Source organism: Melanerpes formicivorus, unplaced genomic scaffold (genome assembly GCF_026170545.1).
Source record: "Melanerpes formicivorus ecotype bairdi unplaced genomic scaffold, bMelFor1.0.p_v2 SCAF_78, whole genome shotgun sequence".
In the NCBI taxonomy this organism is placed as follows: domain Eukaryota; kingdom Metazoa; phylum Chordata; class Aves; order Piciformes; family Picidae; genus Melanerpes; species Melanerpes formicivorus.
The window spans coordinates 1-12,482 of NW_027142430.1; the positions used below are offsets into that span (position 1 = coordinate 1).

At 57.2% G+C, this 12,482-nt stretch overlaps 1 protein-coding gene across 1 annotated transcript; it reads left to right on the top strand.

The window, feature by feature from the left end:
* The first annotated feature begins 2,833 nt into the window (after positions 1–2,833).
* Positions 2,834–7,869, top strand: IL12A (interleukin 12A). Its single transcript, XM_068164267.1, has 5 exons — positions 2,834–3,076; positions 6,232–6,339; positions 6,506–6,547; positions 6,631–6,735; positions 7,705–7,869. The coding sequence occupies exons 1-5, from the start codon at positions 2,834–2,836 to the stop codon at positions 7,867–7,869; spliced, it is 663 nt and encodes a 220-aa protein (XP_068020368.1).
* The last annotated feature ends 4,613 nt before the right edge of the window (positions 7,870–12,482 follow it).

Sequence of the window (12,482 nt, forward strand, 5' to 3'; positions counted from 1 at the left end):
CAGGTTAGGAAAGATGTTGAGCTGCTGGAAGGTGTCCAGAGAAGGGCAAGAAAGCTGGGGAGGGGTCTGGAGCACAGCCCTGTGAGGAGAGGCTGAGGGAGCTGGGGTTGCTTAGCCTGGAGAAGAGGAGGCTCAGGGGAGACCTTCTTGCTCTCTCCAACTCCCTGAAGGGAGGTTGTAGGCAGGTGGGGGTTGGTCTCTTCTCCCAGGCAGCCAGCAGCAGAACAAGAGGACACAGTCTCAAGCTGTGCCAGGGGAGGTTTAGGCTGGAGGTGAGGAGAAAGTTCTTCACTGAGAGAGTTGTTAGCCATTGGGATGTGCTGCCCAGGGAGGTGGTGGAGTCCCCATCCCTGGAGGCATTCAAGAGGGGATTGGATGTGGCACCTGGAGCCATGGTTCAGTTGTCAGGAGGTGTTGGGTGACAGGTTGGACTTGATGATCTCTGAGGTCTTTTCCAACCTTATTGATTCTCTGTTTCTCTGATTATCCAGCTTTTTTTTTGCCCAGGCTAAGAGTGGAGGTTTAGGTTGGATTGTCTGGGGGAGAACAGGGCTGGGGAGGAGCAGCTGAGGGACCTTGGGTTGTTCAGCCTGGAGAAAAGGAGGGGAGACCTTCTGGCTCTCAACTCCCTGAAGGGAGGATGGAGCCAGGTGGGGGTTGGTCTCTTCTCCCTAGTTTCAGGTGGTAGATGCAGAGGCCTGAAACTTTGCCAGGGGAGGGTTAGGTTGGGGATGAGGAACAATTTATTTGCTGCAAGAGTGGTCAGGGATTGGCAGAGGCTGCCCAGTGAGGTGGTGGAGTCCCCACCCCTGGAGGTGCTCAAGAAAGCTGTGGCCATGGCAGCTGGGGCCAGGGTTCAGTGGCCATGGTGGGGTTGGGTTGCTGGCTGGAGTGGATGATCTGGGAGGGCTTTTCCAACCCAAGCAGCTCTGTGAGTCTATGGCCACGTGTAACATCAGTTCATACTGGTGGGTTACAGCAAGTATATTAACACACAGACATTTATCTGGGCAGGTTCTCATGAATATTCATCAGTGATACCTCCTCAGTCTCATTTTTAATAAGAAGCCCTGGAAAAGCAAAGCTTAGCTGTGGGTGACTAAAACATTTGGAGTAACTCTTTCTTTTCTGTAAGCTTGTGGCATGCTGCATGGAAAGGGAATAGAACCCCTGAATGGGTTGGGTTGGAAGGGATCTCTCAAGGTCATCTATCCCAACCCCCCTGCACTCAGCAGGGACATCCCCAACCACAGCAGGTTGCTCAGAGCCCCAGACAACCTCACCTGGGATGGTTTCAGGGATGGGACATCTCCCACCTCTCTGGGCAGCCTGGGACAGGCTCTCACCACCCTCAGCTTAAAAACATTTCCTCCTTCTCTCCATCTAAATCTCCCTCTTTCAGACCAAGCCATCCCCCCTTGGCCTGTCACAACAGGCCCTGCTCAAAAGTCTGTCCCCAGCTTTCTGCTCAGCTCCTTTCAGCACTGCACCCAGAGCAGGTTGCTCAGAGCCACAAACATGGTTGTCAACATCAGTGGAGGTGTTGGCAAGAGCCTGGATGAGGCCCATGGTGCCATGGTTTGGTTGATTGGATGGTGCTGGGGGATAGGTTGGACTTGGTGATCTCTGAGGTCTTTTCCAACCTGGTTAATTCTCTATTATTCTATTCTACCTGAAGGGAGGGTGTAGCCAGGTGGGGGTTGGTCTCTTCTCCCAGGCAGCCAGCAGCAGAACAAGAGGACACAGTCTCAAGCTGTGCCAGGGGAAGTTTAGGCTTGATCTTAGAAGGAAGTTCATCACAGACAGAGAGACTGGCCATTGGAATGGGCTGCCTGGGGAGGTGATGGAGTCAGCATCCCTGGAGGTGTTTAAGAAGAGCCAGGATGAGGCCCTTGGTGCCATGGTTTAGTTGATCAGATAGGGTTGGGTGGGAGGTTGGACTGGATGATCTCTGAGGTCTCTTCCAACCTGGTTGATTCTGTGGTTCTGTCATCACTTAGATTGGAAGAGCTCTCCAAGCTCATCCAGTCCAACCATGAACCCAGCACTGCCAGCTCAGCACTGTACCATGTCCTTCAGCACCACAGCTACACAGCTCTGAAGCCCTTCCAGGGATGGGGACTCCAACACTGCCCTGGGCAGCCTGGGCCAGGCCTTGACAGCCCTCAGGGGGAAGTAATTGTTTCTTATGTCCAATCTAAACCTTCCCTGGTGCATCTTGAGGCCATTTGCTCTTGTGCTGTCACTTGTTCCTTGGGAGAAGAGACCTATCCCCACCTGACTCCCACCTCCTTTCAGGGAGTTGGAGAGAGCCAGAAGGTTTCCCCTCAGCCTCTTTTTTCCAGGCTGAACAGCCCCAGGTGCCTCAGCTCCCCAGAATCTTCACCAACTTTGTTACCCTTCCCTGAACCCACTCCAGCCTCTCAGTGTCCTTCTTGGAGTGAGGGACCCACAGCTTGACCCTAGGGTTCAAGGTGCAGCCTCCCCAGTGCCCAGTCCGGGGTGACTATCCCTGCCCTCCTCCCGTTGGCCACACTCTTGCTGACCCAGGCCGGGATGCTGGTGGCCTTCTTGGCGCCCCTGTGGTTCCTGATCAAGCACTTTCAGCCTCCCCAGGGCCCAGCTCTGCCTCGCAGCATCCTCAGGCTCTGGCAACCCCCCAGAAGCTCCGTTCTCCCCCTCCCTCGGTGCCCCGGGATTCCCGGGCTGCCCAGCGCTCCCCGGGCCGCTCCTGGAAAAGGGAAGGAGAAGAAAGGGAACCCCCGCACCTTCCGCCCCTCTATAAAAGCCGCCGAGGTCCGGCCGGCAGCAGCATCCCTCCCCCGGCAGCGGCATGGAGCGGAACGGTACCGGCAGCAGCGGCAGCCGCGGGCAGGCAGCGCCTCGCCGTGCCCGGCCCTGGCTCTGCAGGCGGCAGAGGGCAGCAAGCTGGCGGCTGCTGCCCCTGCTCTGCCTGGCCTTGGCACTACCCACCCCTGCCCGGGCGCTGCCGCCCCCCCGGCACAACCGGACCCACTGGCTGAGCCACTCTCGGGAGCTGCTGGCGGCTGCCAACGCCTCCCTCCACCGGCTGAAGGTCTGCCAGGGCTTGGGTGGGCAGCGGGGAGTGATGGGGCAGGGGTGGGACCCGGGAGGGTGGTGATAGGTTTGGGGAGAATGATTGGAAGGCAAGAGGGAAGTGATGGAAAAGTGATGGTACCCAGCAGGGTGGTGATGTGTTGGAGGTGGTACCCAGGGAGTCAGTGATGGTACCCAGCAGGGTGCTGATGTGTTGGAGATGGTACCAGGGAGTCAGTGATGGTACCCAGCAGGGTGCTGATGTGTTGGAGATGGTACCAGGGAGTCAGTGATGGTACCCAGCAGGGTGCTGATGTGTTGGAGATGGTACCAGGGAGTCAGTGATGGTACCCAGCAGGGTGGTGATGTGTTGGAGGTGGTACCCAGGGAGTCAGTGATGGTACCCAGCAGGGTGGTGATGTGTTGGAGATGGTACCAGGGAGTCAGTGATGGTACCCAGCAGGGTGGTGATGTGTTGGAGATGGTACCCAGGGAGTCAGTGATGGTACCCAGCAGGGTGGTAATGGTACCGAGGGAGTCAGTGATGGTTCTCAGGAGGGTGGTGATGATGCACAGGGAGTCAGTGCTAGTTCTCAGAAGGGTGGTGATGTGTTGGAGATGGTACCAGGGAGTCAGTGATGGGACAGTGATGGTACCCAGGAAGGTGATGATGTTATCCAGGTGGGGGCCTCCTGGTGATGGGGTGGTGAGGATGGTTGGTACCCAGGAAGGTGATGATGGTACCCTCCTGGTGGTGGGGTGGAGAGGATGGTTGGTACCCAGGAAGGTGATGATGGTACCCTCCTGGTGATGGGGTGGAGAGGATGGTTGGTACCCAGGAAGGTGATGATGGTACCCTCCTGGTGATGGGGTGGAGAGGATGGTTGGTACCCAGGAAGGTGATGATGGTACCCTCCTGGTGATGGGGTGGTGAGGATGGTTGGTACCCAGGAAGGTGATGATGGTACCCTCCTGGTGATGGGGTGGTGAAAGTGTACCAAGCCAGGTAGTAGTAGGACAGGCTTGGTACCCAGGAAGGCAGTGAAGATACTGAGGGAGGCAGCAATAGTACCTGGGTAGGAGGTGATGGGTGGGTGGTAGGCAGTGAGGGGACAATGATGGTACCCAGGCAGGAGCTGATGGAGTGGTGATGGTATTGATCCAGGCAGTGATGAAGCAGTCATGGCACTGAGCCAGCAGGTGATGAAACAGTGGTGGAACTCAGGCAGGCACTGATGGGGCAGTGATGGGTTGCTGAAGGTACCCCAAAGGTTGGATGCGCTCTGTTCCCTCCCTTTAAGACTCAATATCTGCTCTTTGCTTTCCTGCCTCCCCTGACCAAGGCTTTAGGAGAGGTGTTCTCCTCAGCCCTCACAAGCATGCATGTCATCACAGAATCACAGAACTGTCAGGGTTGGAAGGGACCTCAAGGCTCAGCCAGTTCCAACCCCCTGCCATGGGCAGGGACACCTCACACCACAGCAGGTTGCTCACAGCCACAGCCAGCCTGGCTGCAAACACCTCCAGGCAGGAGGCTTCCACCACCTCCCTGGGCAACCTGTGCCAGTCCCTCACCACCCTCATGGGCAACAACTTCTTCCTGGTATCTAATCTAAATGTCCCCTCCTCTAGCTTGGATCCATCCCCCCCAGTCCTATCCCTCCCTGACACCCTCAAAAGTCCCTCCCCACCTTTCTTGGAGCCCTCTGCAGATCCTGGAAGGCCACAAGAAGGTCTCCTGGGAGTCCAGCCTGCACAACCCCAACTCTCTCAGGCTGTCTCCAGAGCAGAGCAGCTCCAGCCCTCTGCTCCTCCTCGTGGCCCTTCTCTGCTATGAGCACTCTCAGGTTTGAGCCCTTTCCCCAAGCCCCGCAGAGCTGGCTCAGCAAATCCTTGCTCGTAACTTGGTCACCTTCTTGTGCTGCTGCTGCTGGGGGGTTTGGTTTGGTGCTGAAGCTTCTTCCCACCATAAAGCAGCACCCTGGCAGCAGTGCCAAGGGGACTTTTCTTTTTCTGCTAAAACTCCTTGTTTCCATTGGAAGCTCCACCTGAGAGACCCAGAAAAACCCCCACCACTGAAGAGGTGCTTTGTGCCCTCCCTGGCACTGGCTCAGGGCAGAAGGTCTGGGGAGATGCCATCATTTAGTTTTCACTTTCAAGAAGTTCTTTTTACATTTAAAACCATAGTGGTGCAAAGCCCTGGATAGAGTTGATGTCTGGAAGAACACCAAATGGACAGAGTCCAAGGGCAGGAGATTGAACACATCCAAGTGCCAGGTGCTGCACTTCGGCCACAACAACCCCAGGCAGAGCTACAGGCTGGGGTCAGAGTGGCTGAGAGCAGCCAGGCAGAGAGGGACCTGGGGGTAGTGGTGGACAGCAGCTGAACGTGAGCCTGCACTGTGCCCAGGAGGCCAAGAAGGCCAAGGGCAGCCTGGCCTGCATCAGGAAGAGTGTGGCCAGCAGGAGCAGGGAAGTCCTTGTGCCCTGTGCTCAGCACTGCTGAGGCCACAGCTTGAGTCCTGTGTCCAGTTCTGGGCTCCTCAGGTCAGGAAAGATGTTGAGCTGCTGGAAGGTGTCCAGAGAAGGGCAAGAAAGCTGGGGAGGGGTCTGGAGCACAGCCCTGTGAGGAGAGGCTGAGGGAGCTGGGGTTGCTTAGCCTGGAGAAGAGGAGGCTCAGGGGAGACCTTCTTGCTCTCTGCACCTCCCTGAAGGGAGGTTGTAGCCAGGTGGGGGTTGGTCTCTTCTGCCAGGCAGCCAGCAGCAGAACAAGAGGACACAGTCTCAAGCTGTGCCAGGGGAGGTTTAGGCTGGATGTTAGGAAGAAATTCTTCCCAGCAAGAGAGTTGTTAGCCACTGGGATGTGCTGCCCAGGGAGGTGGTGGAGTCCCCATCCCTGAAGGTGTTTAGGAAGAGACTGGATGTGACACTTGGTGCCATGGTTTAATTGATTGGACGGTGCTGGGTGATTGGTTGGGCTTGGTGATCTCAAAGGCCTTTTCCCAGCTGCTTAATTCTGTAAGAATATCTTAAAGCAAAGGCTGGCCCTGGTGATCTTGCAGGTCTGTTCCAACCCAAATGCTTCCATGATTCTGCCTAAAATCTCTGCCAAGCCTGAGCTCACTCCCAATAAACCCAACGACCAACCCTTCTCACCTCCCCTTTCCCTCACAGGAGGCTGACACCCTGGGCTTTGAATGTATCCTTGAAGAAATTGATCTTGAAGACATCACCAAGAATCAAACCAACACCATCCAAGCTTGCATAGCTCAGGACCCAGAGGTAAAGGGAAAAAGGGAGAGAGAGAAATTCAGTCTGTATGGACACAGCTCAGGTTTCAGCAGCCTATTGTCATGGCACAGCCACATAATTCACACACACACACACACACACACACACACACACACACACCATCATCCTCATCTCCCCTTTCTTCTTTAATTTGCAGGCTGGAACCTGTCTGGGCCTGGAAAGATCTTCTTTTGATATGGTAAGGAGCTTCCCCAGTGAGCTCCTCTTGGTCCTTGCTCTGTGCTTAAAGCTTTTAGCTCTTCATGCTTTTGCCTTTTGCAGAGCCAGTGCCTGCAGGGCATCTATGAAGATCTGAAAGCCTACAGGGCAAAGCTGAAGAACCTCAGTGATCAAAAGCTGCTGGCAACTATTGATGATATGATGAGGGTAAGCGTTGCTGTCCTTCCTTGCTGCTGCTTGAGGTTCAACAAGGCCAAGTGTTGGTTCCTGCACTTGGGTCACAACACCCCCAGGAGAGCTCCAGGCTTGGGGCAGAGTGGCTGGAAACTGCCCAGTGGAAAAGGACAAGGGGAGGTTGGTTGACAGCAGCTGAAGATGAGCCAGGGCATGTCCAGGTGGTCAAGAAAGCCACCAGCAGCCTGGCTGGGACAAGCAATGGTGTGGCCAGCAGGAGCAGGGCGGGGATTGTCCCCGTGTGCTAGGCACTGCTGAGGCCAGACATGGAATCCTGGGTTCAAGTCTGGGCCCTTCACTCTAAGAAAGACATTGAGGGGCTGGAGCTGGTCCAGAGAGGGGAATGAAGCTGGGGAGGGGTCTGGAGAACAGGGCTGGTCAGGAGCAGCTGAGGGAGTTGGGGTTGTACAGCCTGGAGAAGAGGCTGAGGGAACACCTTCTGGGTCTCTGTAACTCCCTGGCAGGAGGCTGGAGCCAGGTTGGGGTTGGGCTCTTCATTGAACATATCAAATTTCTCATTTAGGAGAACACATCCTAGTGTCTAAGTCTTGTCAGTTGTTATCAGGGGGCAAAAAGCATGAACTACAACTACCTGAAGAGAGGTTGTAGCAAGGTGGGGGCTGGTCTATTCTCCCAGGCACCCAGCAGCAGAACAAGAGGACACAGTCTCAAGCTGGGCCAGGGGAGGTTTAGGCTGGACATGAGGAGAAAGTTCTTCCCAGCAAGAGAGATTGGCCACTGGGATGTGCTGCCCAGGGAGGTGGTGGAGTCAGCATCCCTGGAGGTGTTCAAGAGGGGATTGGATGGTGTTAGGTATTAGGACATAGGTTGGGCTTGATGATCTCTGAGGTGTTTTCCAGCCTGGTTGATGCTATGATTCTAAAGGGGTTCTGTTTTCTCCAATCTCTGGGATGGTTTCCAACACACTTTCCTCCCTCCAAGGCCCTGAAGCCCCGCAGCAGCATCCCACAGACATCAGTGAGTGCAGGGCAAATGTCCTTCAAGGAGAGGATGAAGCTCTGCAGCATCTTCCATGCCTTCCACATCCGCACGGTCACCATCAACAGGGTGATGAACCACCTCAGCTCTCCAGAGAGCGCCCTCTGAGCCCTCCGGACAGCGCCCTCTGAGCCCTCCAGAGAGCGCCCTCTGAGCCCTCCAGAGAGATCCCTCTCAGCCCTCCAGACACCTCCCTCTGAGCCCTCCAGACAGCTCCCTCTGAGCCCTCCAGAGAGCTCCCTCTCAGCCCTCTGGAGAGCTCCCTCTGAGCCCTCCAGAGAGCTCCCTCTCAGCCCTCCGGAGAGCTCCCTCCGAGCCCTCCGGACAGCTCCCTCCGAGCCCTCCGGACAGCTCCCTCCGAGCCCTCCAGAGAGCTCCCTCTCAGCCCTCCGGAGAGCTCCCTCTCAGCCCTCCGGAGAGCTCCCTCTGAGCCCTCCGGAGAGCTCCCTCTGAGCCCTCCAGAGAGCTCCCTCTGAGCCCTCCGGACAGCTCCCTCCGAGCCCTCCGGACAGCTCCCTCCGAGCCCTCCGGACAGCTCCCTCCGAGCCCTCCAGAGAGCTCCCTCCGAGCCCTCCAGACAGCTCCCTCCGAGCCCTCCGGACAGCTCCCTCCGAGCCCTCCGGACAGCTCCCTCCGAGCCCTCCGGACAGCTCCCTCCGAGCCCTCCAGAGAGCTCCCTCCGAGCCCTCCAGACAGCTCCCTCCGAGCCCTCCAGACAGCTCCCTCCGAGCCCTCCGGACAGCTCCCTCCGAGCCCTCCGGACAGCTCCCTCTGAGCCCTCCAGAGAGCTCCCTCTCAGCCCGCCGGAGAGCTCCCTCTCAGCCCTCCGGAGAGCTCCCTCTGAGCCCTCCAGAGAGCTCCCTCTGAGCCCTCCGGACAGCTCCCTCCGAGCCCTCCGGACAGCTCCCTCCGAGCCCTCCAGAGAGCTCCCTCTGAGCCCTCCAGACAGCTCCCTCCGAGCCCTCCAGACAGCTCCCTCCGAGCCCTCCGGACAGCTCCCTCCGAGCCCTCCGGACAGCTCCCTCTGAGCCCTCCAGAGAGCTCCCTCTCAGCCCTCCGGAGAGCTCCCTCTCAGCCCTCCGGAGAGCTCCCTCTGAGCCCTCCAGAGAGCTCCCTCTGAGCCCTCCGGACAGCTCCCTCCGAGCCCTCCGGACAGCTCCCTCCGAGCCCTCCAGAGAGCTCCCTCTGAGCCCTCCAGACAGCTCCCTCCGAGCCCTCCAGACAGCTCCCTCCGAGCCCTCCGGACAGCTCCCTCCGAGCCCTCCGGACAGCTCCCTCTGAGCCCTCCGGACAGCTCCCTCCGAGCCCTCCGGACAGCTCCCTCTGAGCCCTCCAGAGAGCTCCCTCTCAGCCCGCCGGAGAGCTCCCTCTGAGCCCTCCGGAGAGCTCCCTCTCAGCCCTCCGGAGAGCTCCCTCTGAGCCCTCCGGAGAGCTCCCTCTGAGCCCTCCGGAGAGCTCCCTCTCAGCCCGCCGGACAGCTCCCTCTCAGCCCTCCGGAGAGCTCCCTCTTAGCCCGCCGGAGAGCTCCCTCTCAGCCCTCCAGAGAGCTCCCTCTGAGCCCTCCGGACAGCTCCCTCCGAGACCTCCGGACAGCTCCCTCCGAGCCCTCCGGACAGCTCCCTCCGAGCCCTCCAGACAGCTCCCTCCGAGCCCTCCGGACAGCTCCCTCCGAGCCCTCTGGACAGCTCCCTCCGAGCCCTCCGGACAGCTCCCTCCGAGCCCTCTGGACAGCTCCCTCCGAGCCCTCCGGACAGCTCCCTCCGAGGCCTCTGGCCCTCTACAACCCTGGGTAGATCTTTGACCTGTGGAGAAAAAACAAAACCCAGTAGCAGAGTCTGAACCCTGTGAGGTGTTTCGGGGCTTTGATGGATCCAGCACTTGATCTTTCATGGAGTGCCTTAAAAATGATGTTGCAGCCTTTGGAGGTCTCAGGTTGAACTTCTAGGAGATAAACCATACCCTGTTCTCAAGCCACCCCCCAGCTACTCCACTGGAATTGCTCTCCAAGCTCTTCTTTCTTCAGCTGCAATTGTCAGGAAAGGAAACTGATGTGTAACAAGGAATTTATTTATGAGGACATTCCTTATTTATTCTATTTATTGCCTAAGAAAGTGGAAGTTTACATTAAAATAAACCCCACAAACCCAACTGTAAGTGTGGTGACTTTTTGGCTCTTCTTTGAGGTATCAAATGGATCCACAGGACCATGGAATGGTTTGGGTAGGAAAATACCTTTAAGGCCACCCAGTCCAAGCATTAACCCAGCACTGGCAGCTCACCACTAAACCCTGGCCTTCAGCACCACATCTCCACAGCTCTGAAACCCCTCAAGGGATGGAGACTCCACCACAAGGGCAGCCTTGACAACCCTTAGGGGGAAGAAATTGTTCCTCATGTCCAACCTAAACCTCCCCTGGGGCAATTTGAGCGTCCTCTGAGCCCTCCAGAGAGCTCCCTCTAAGGCCATTTCCTCTTGTCCTACTGCTTGCTACTTGGGAGAAGAGCCCAATCCCCACCTGGTTCCAGCCTCCTTTCAGGGAGATATCAAGAGCCAGAAGGTCTCCCCTCAGCCTCCTTCTCTCCAGGCTGAACAACCTCAGCTGCTCCTCACCAGACCTGTGGAGATGCAATGATGTGGTACCAATGGTGCCTTTAAACCACTTTGAAGATGCTGACATGTAGAAGTGCCCCAGAGCAACACCCAGCACTGGTATCCCATGTTAGAGCCCTGTGTCCACCTCACTGCTCACTTCAGACATGTTTCTCCTGGCTGCTCTCCCAGACTCAGCACCCAAAGCAACCTGCTCAGCTTCACCCTCATTTCCAGGCATGCTCCAGCTGCTTGCAGTTCCTGAGGTGAAATTCTTCCCCATGAGGGTGGTGAGAGCCTGGCACAGGTTGCCCAGGGAGGTGGTGGAAGCCTCCTGCCTGGAGGTGTTTGCAGCCAGGCTGGCTGTGGCTGTGAGCAATCTGCTGTAGTGTGAGGTGTCCCTGCCCATGGCAGGGGGCTGGGAACTGGCTGAGCCTTGAGGTCTCTTCCAGCCCTGACAAGTCTGTGATCCGGAATCATGGTCCCAACAAAAGTAGTGGCTGAATTCTTTTGTTGCAGGGGTGATGCTAAACTTGGAAGGCCAGGAGGGATGCTGGGATGATTCTCTTCCCAGATCCTGTTACAGTACCTAAGCCAACCCAGATGAAGCTCTCCATCCTCATCAGTGGGAGAGTTGTGACCTTGGCCATGTCCCAGCCAGCTTCCATGCTGCCTCCACTGCCCATCAGCATTCTGCTCTTCACAGAATCATGGAATGGTCTGGGCCAGAAGGGAGCTCCAAAGCTCATCCAGTCCAACCCCCTGCACTCAGCAGGGACATCCCCAGCTAGCTCAGGTTGCCCAGAGCCCTGTCCAGCCTCACCTGGAATATCTCCAGGGATGGAGCCTCAACCACCTCCCTGGGCAACCTGTTGCAGTGTTCCAGCAGCCTCCTGGTGTAGAACTTGTTCCTCCCAGCCAATCTCAATCTGCTCTGCTCTGGTTTGAAGCCATAGCCCTTGGGCCTGTCCCTGCAAACAGACTCTCTGCAGCCTTACTGTAGCCCCCTTCAGGTACTGGCAGCTGCTCTGAAGTCTCCCTAGAGCATCTTCTTCTCCAGGCTGAACAGAGCTGCCAATCAGAAAGGGACCAGGGGGTGCTGATTGACAGCCACCTAAACATGAGCCCAGGTGTGCCCAGGTGGCTAAGAAGGCCAAGGGCATCCTGGCCTGCATCAGGAAGAGTGTGGCCAACAGAAGCAGGGAGGTCATTGTGCCCTGTGCTCAGCACTGCTGAGGCCACACCTTGAGTCCTGTGTCCAGTTCTGGGCTCCTCAGCTTAAGAAGGTCTGATACTGTGATACCCCCAGCTCCCTCAGCCTGTGCTCATAGCAGAGCCGCTCCCATCCCTTGATCATTTTTGTGTCCCTCCTCTGGACCCTCTCCATCAGGTCCAGGTCCTTCCTGTCTCAGCAGAGCAGAGCCAAGTGTCACAATCACAGAATAACCAAGGTTGGAAGAGACCTCAAGGATCATCGAGTCCAACTTGTCACCACAGACCTCATGACTAGACCATGGGACCAAGTGCCACATCCAACCCCCTCTTGGGATTGGGATCCTCCAGGGATGTTGGCTCCACCACCTCCCTGGGCAGCACATCCCAATGGATAAGAACCCTCTCTGGGAAGAACTTTCTCCTCACCTCCAGCCTAAACCTCCTCTGGCACAGCTTGAGACTGTGTCCTCTTGTTCTGCTGCTGGCTGCCTGGGAGAAGAGACCAATCCCCTCCTGGCTCCAACCTCCCTTCAGGGAGGTGCAGAGAGCAAGAAGGTCTCCCCTGAGCCTCCTCTTCTCCAGGCTAAGCAACCCCAGCTCCCTCAGCCTCTCCTCACAGGGCTGTGCTCCAGACCCCTCCCCAGCTTTGCTGCCCTTCTCTGGACACCTTCAAGTGTCTCAATGTCCTTAAATTGAGGGGCCCAGAACTGGACAGGGCAGCCCCAGAGGGGAGCTGAGCAATGCTCAGCAAGAGACAAAGGAGCTGTGGGGGGCAAGAGGCTGGGGCCAGGCTCTGCTCAGTGGTGCCCAGGGACAGGAGAAGGGGCAGTGGGCACAAAGTGGAGCCCAGGAGGTTCCATGTGAAGAGGAGGAGAAAGTTGTTTGGTGTGAGGGTGCTGGAGGCCTGGAGCAGGCT

Coding starts and splice junctions, on each gene's coding strand:
- IL12A (XM_068164267.1), top strand. CDS start 2,834: ATGGAGCGGAACGGTACCGGCAGCAGCGGCAGCCGCGGGCAGGCAGCG. Junction 6,548..6,630: donor AAAGATCTTCTTTTGATATG/GTAAGGAGCTTC, acceptor TGCCTTTTGCAG/AGCCAGTGCCTGCAGGGCAT. Junction 6,736..7,704: donor CTATTGATGATATGATGAGG/GTAAGCGTTGCT, acceptor CCTCCCTCCAAG/GCCCTGAAGCCCCGCAGCAG.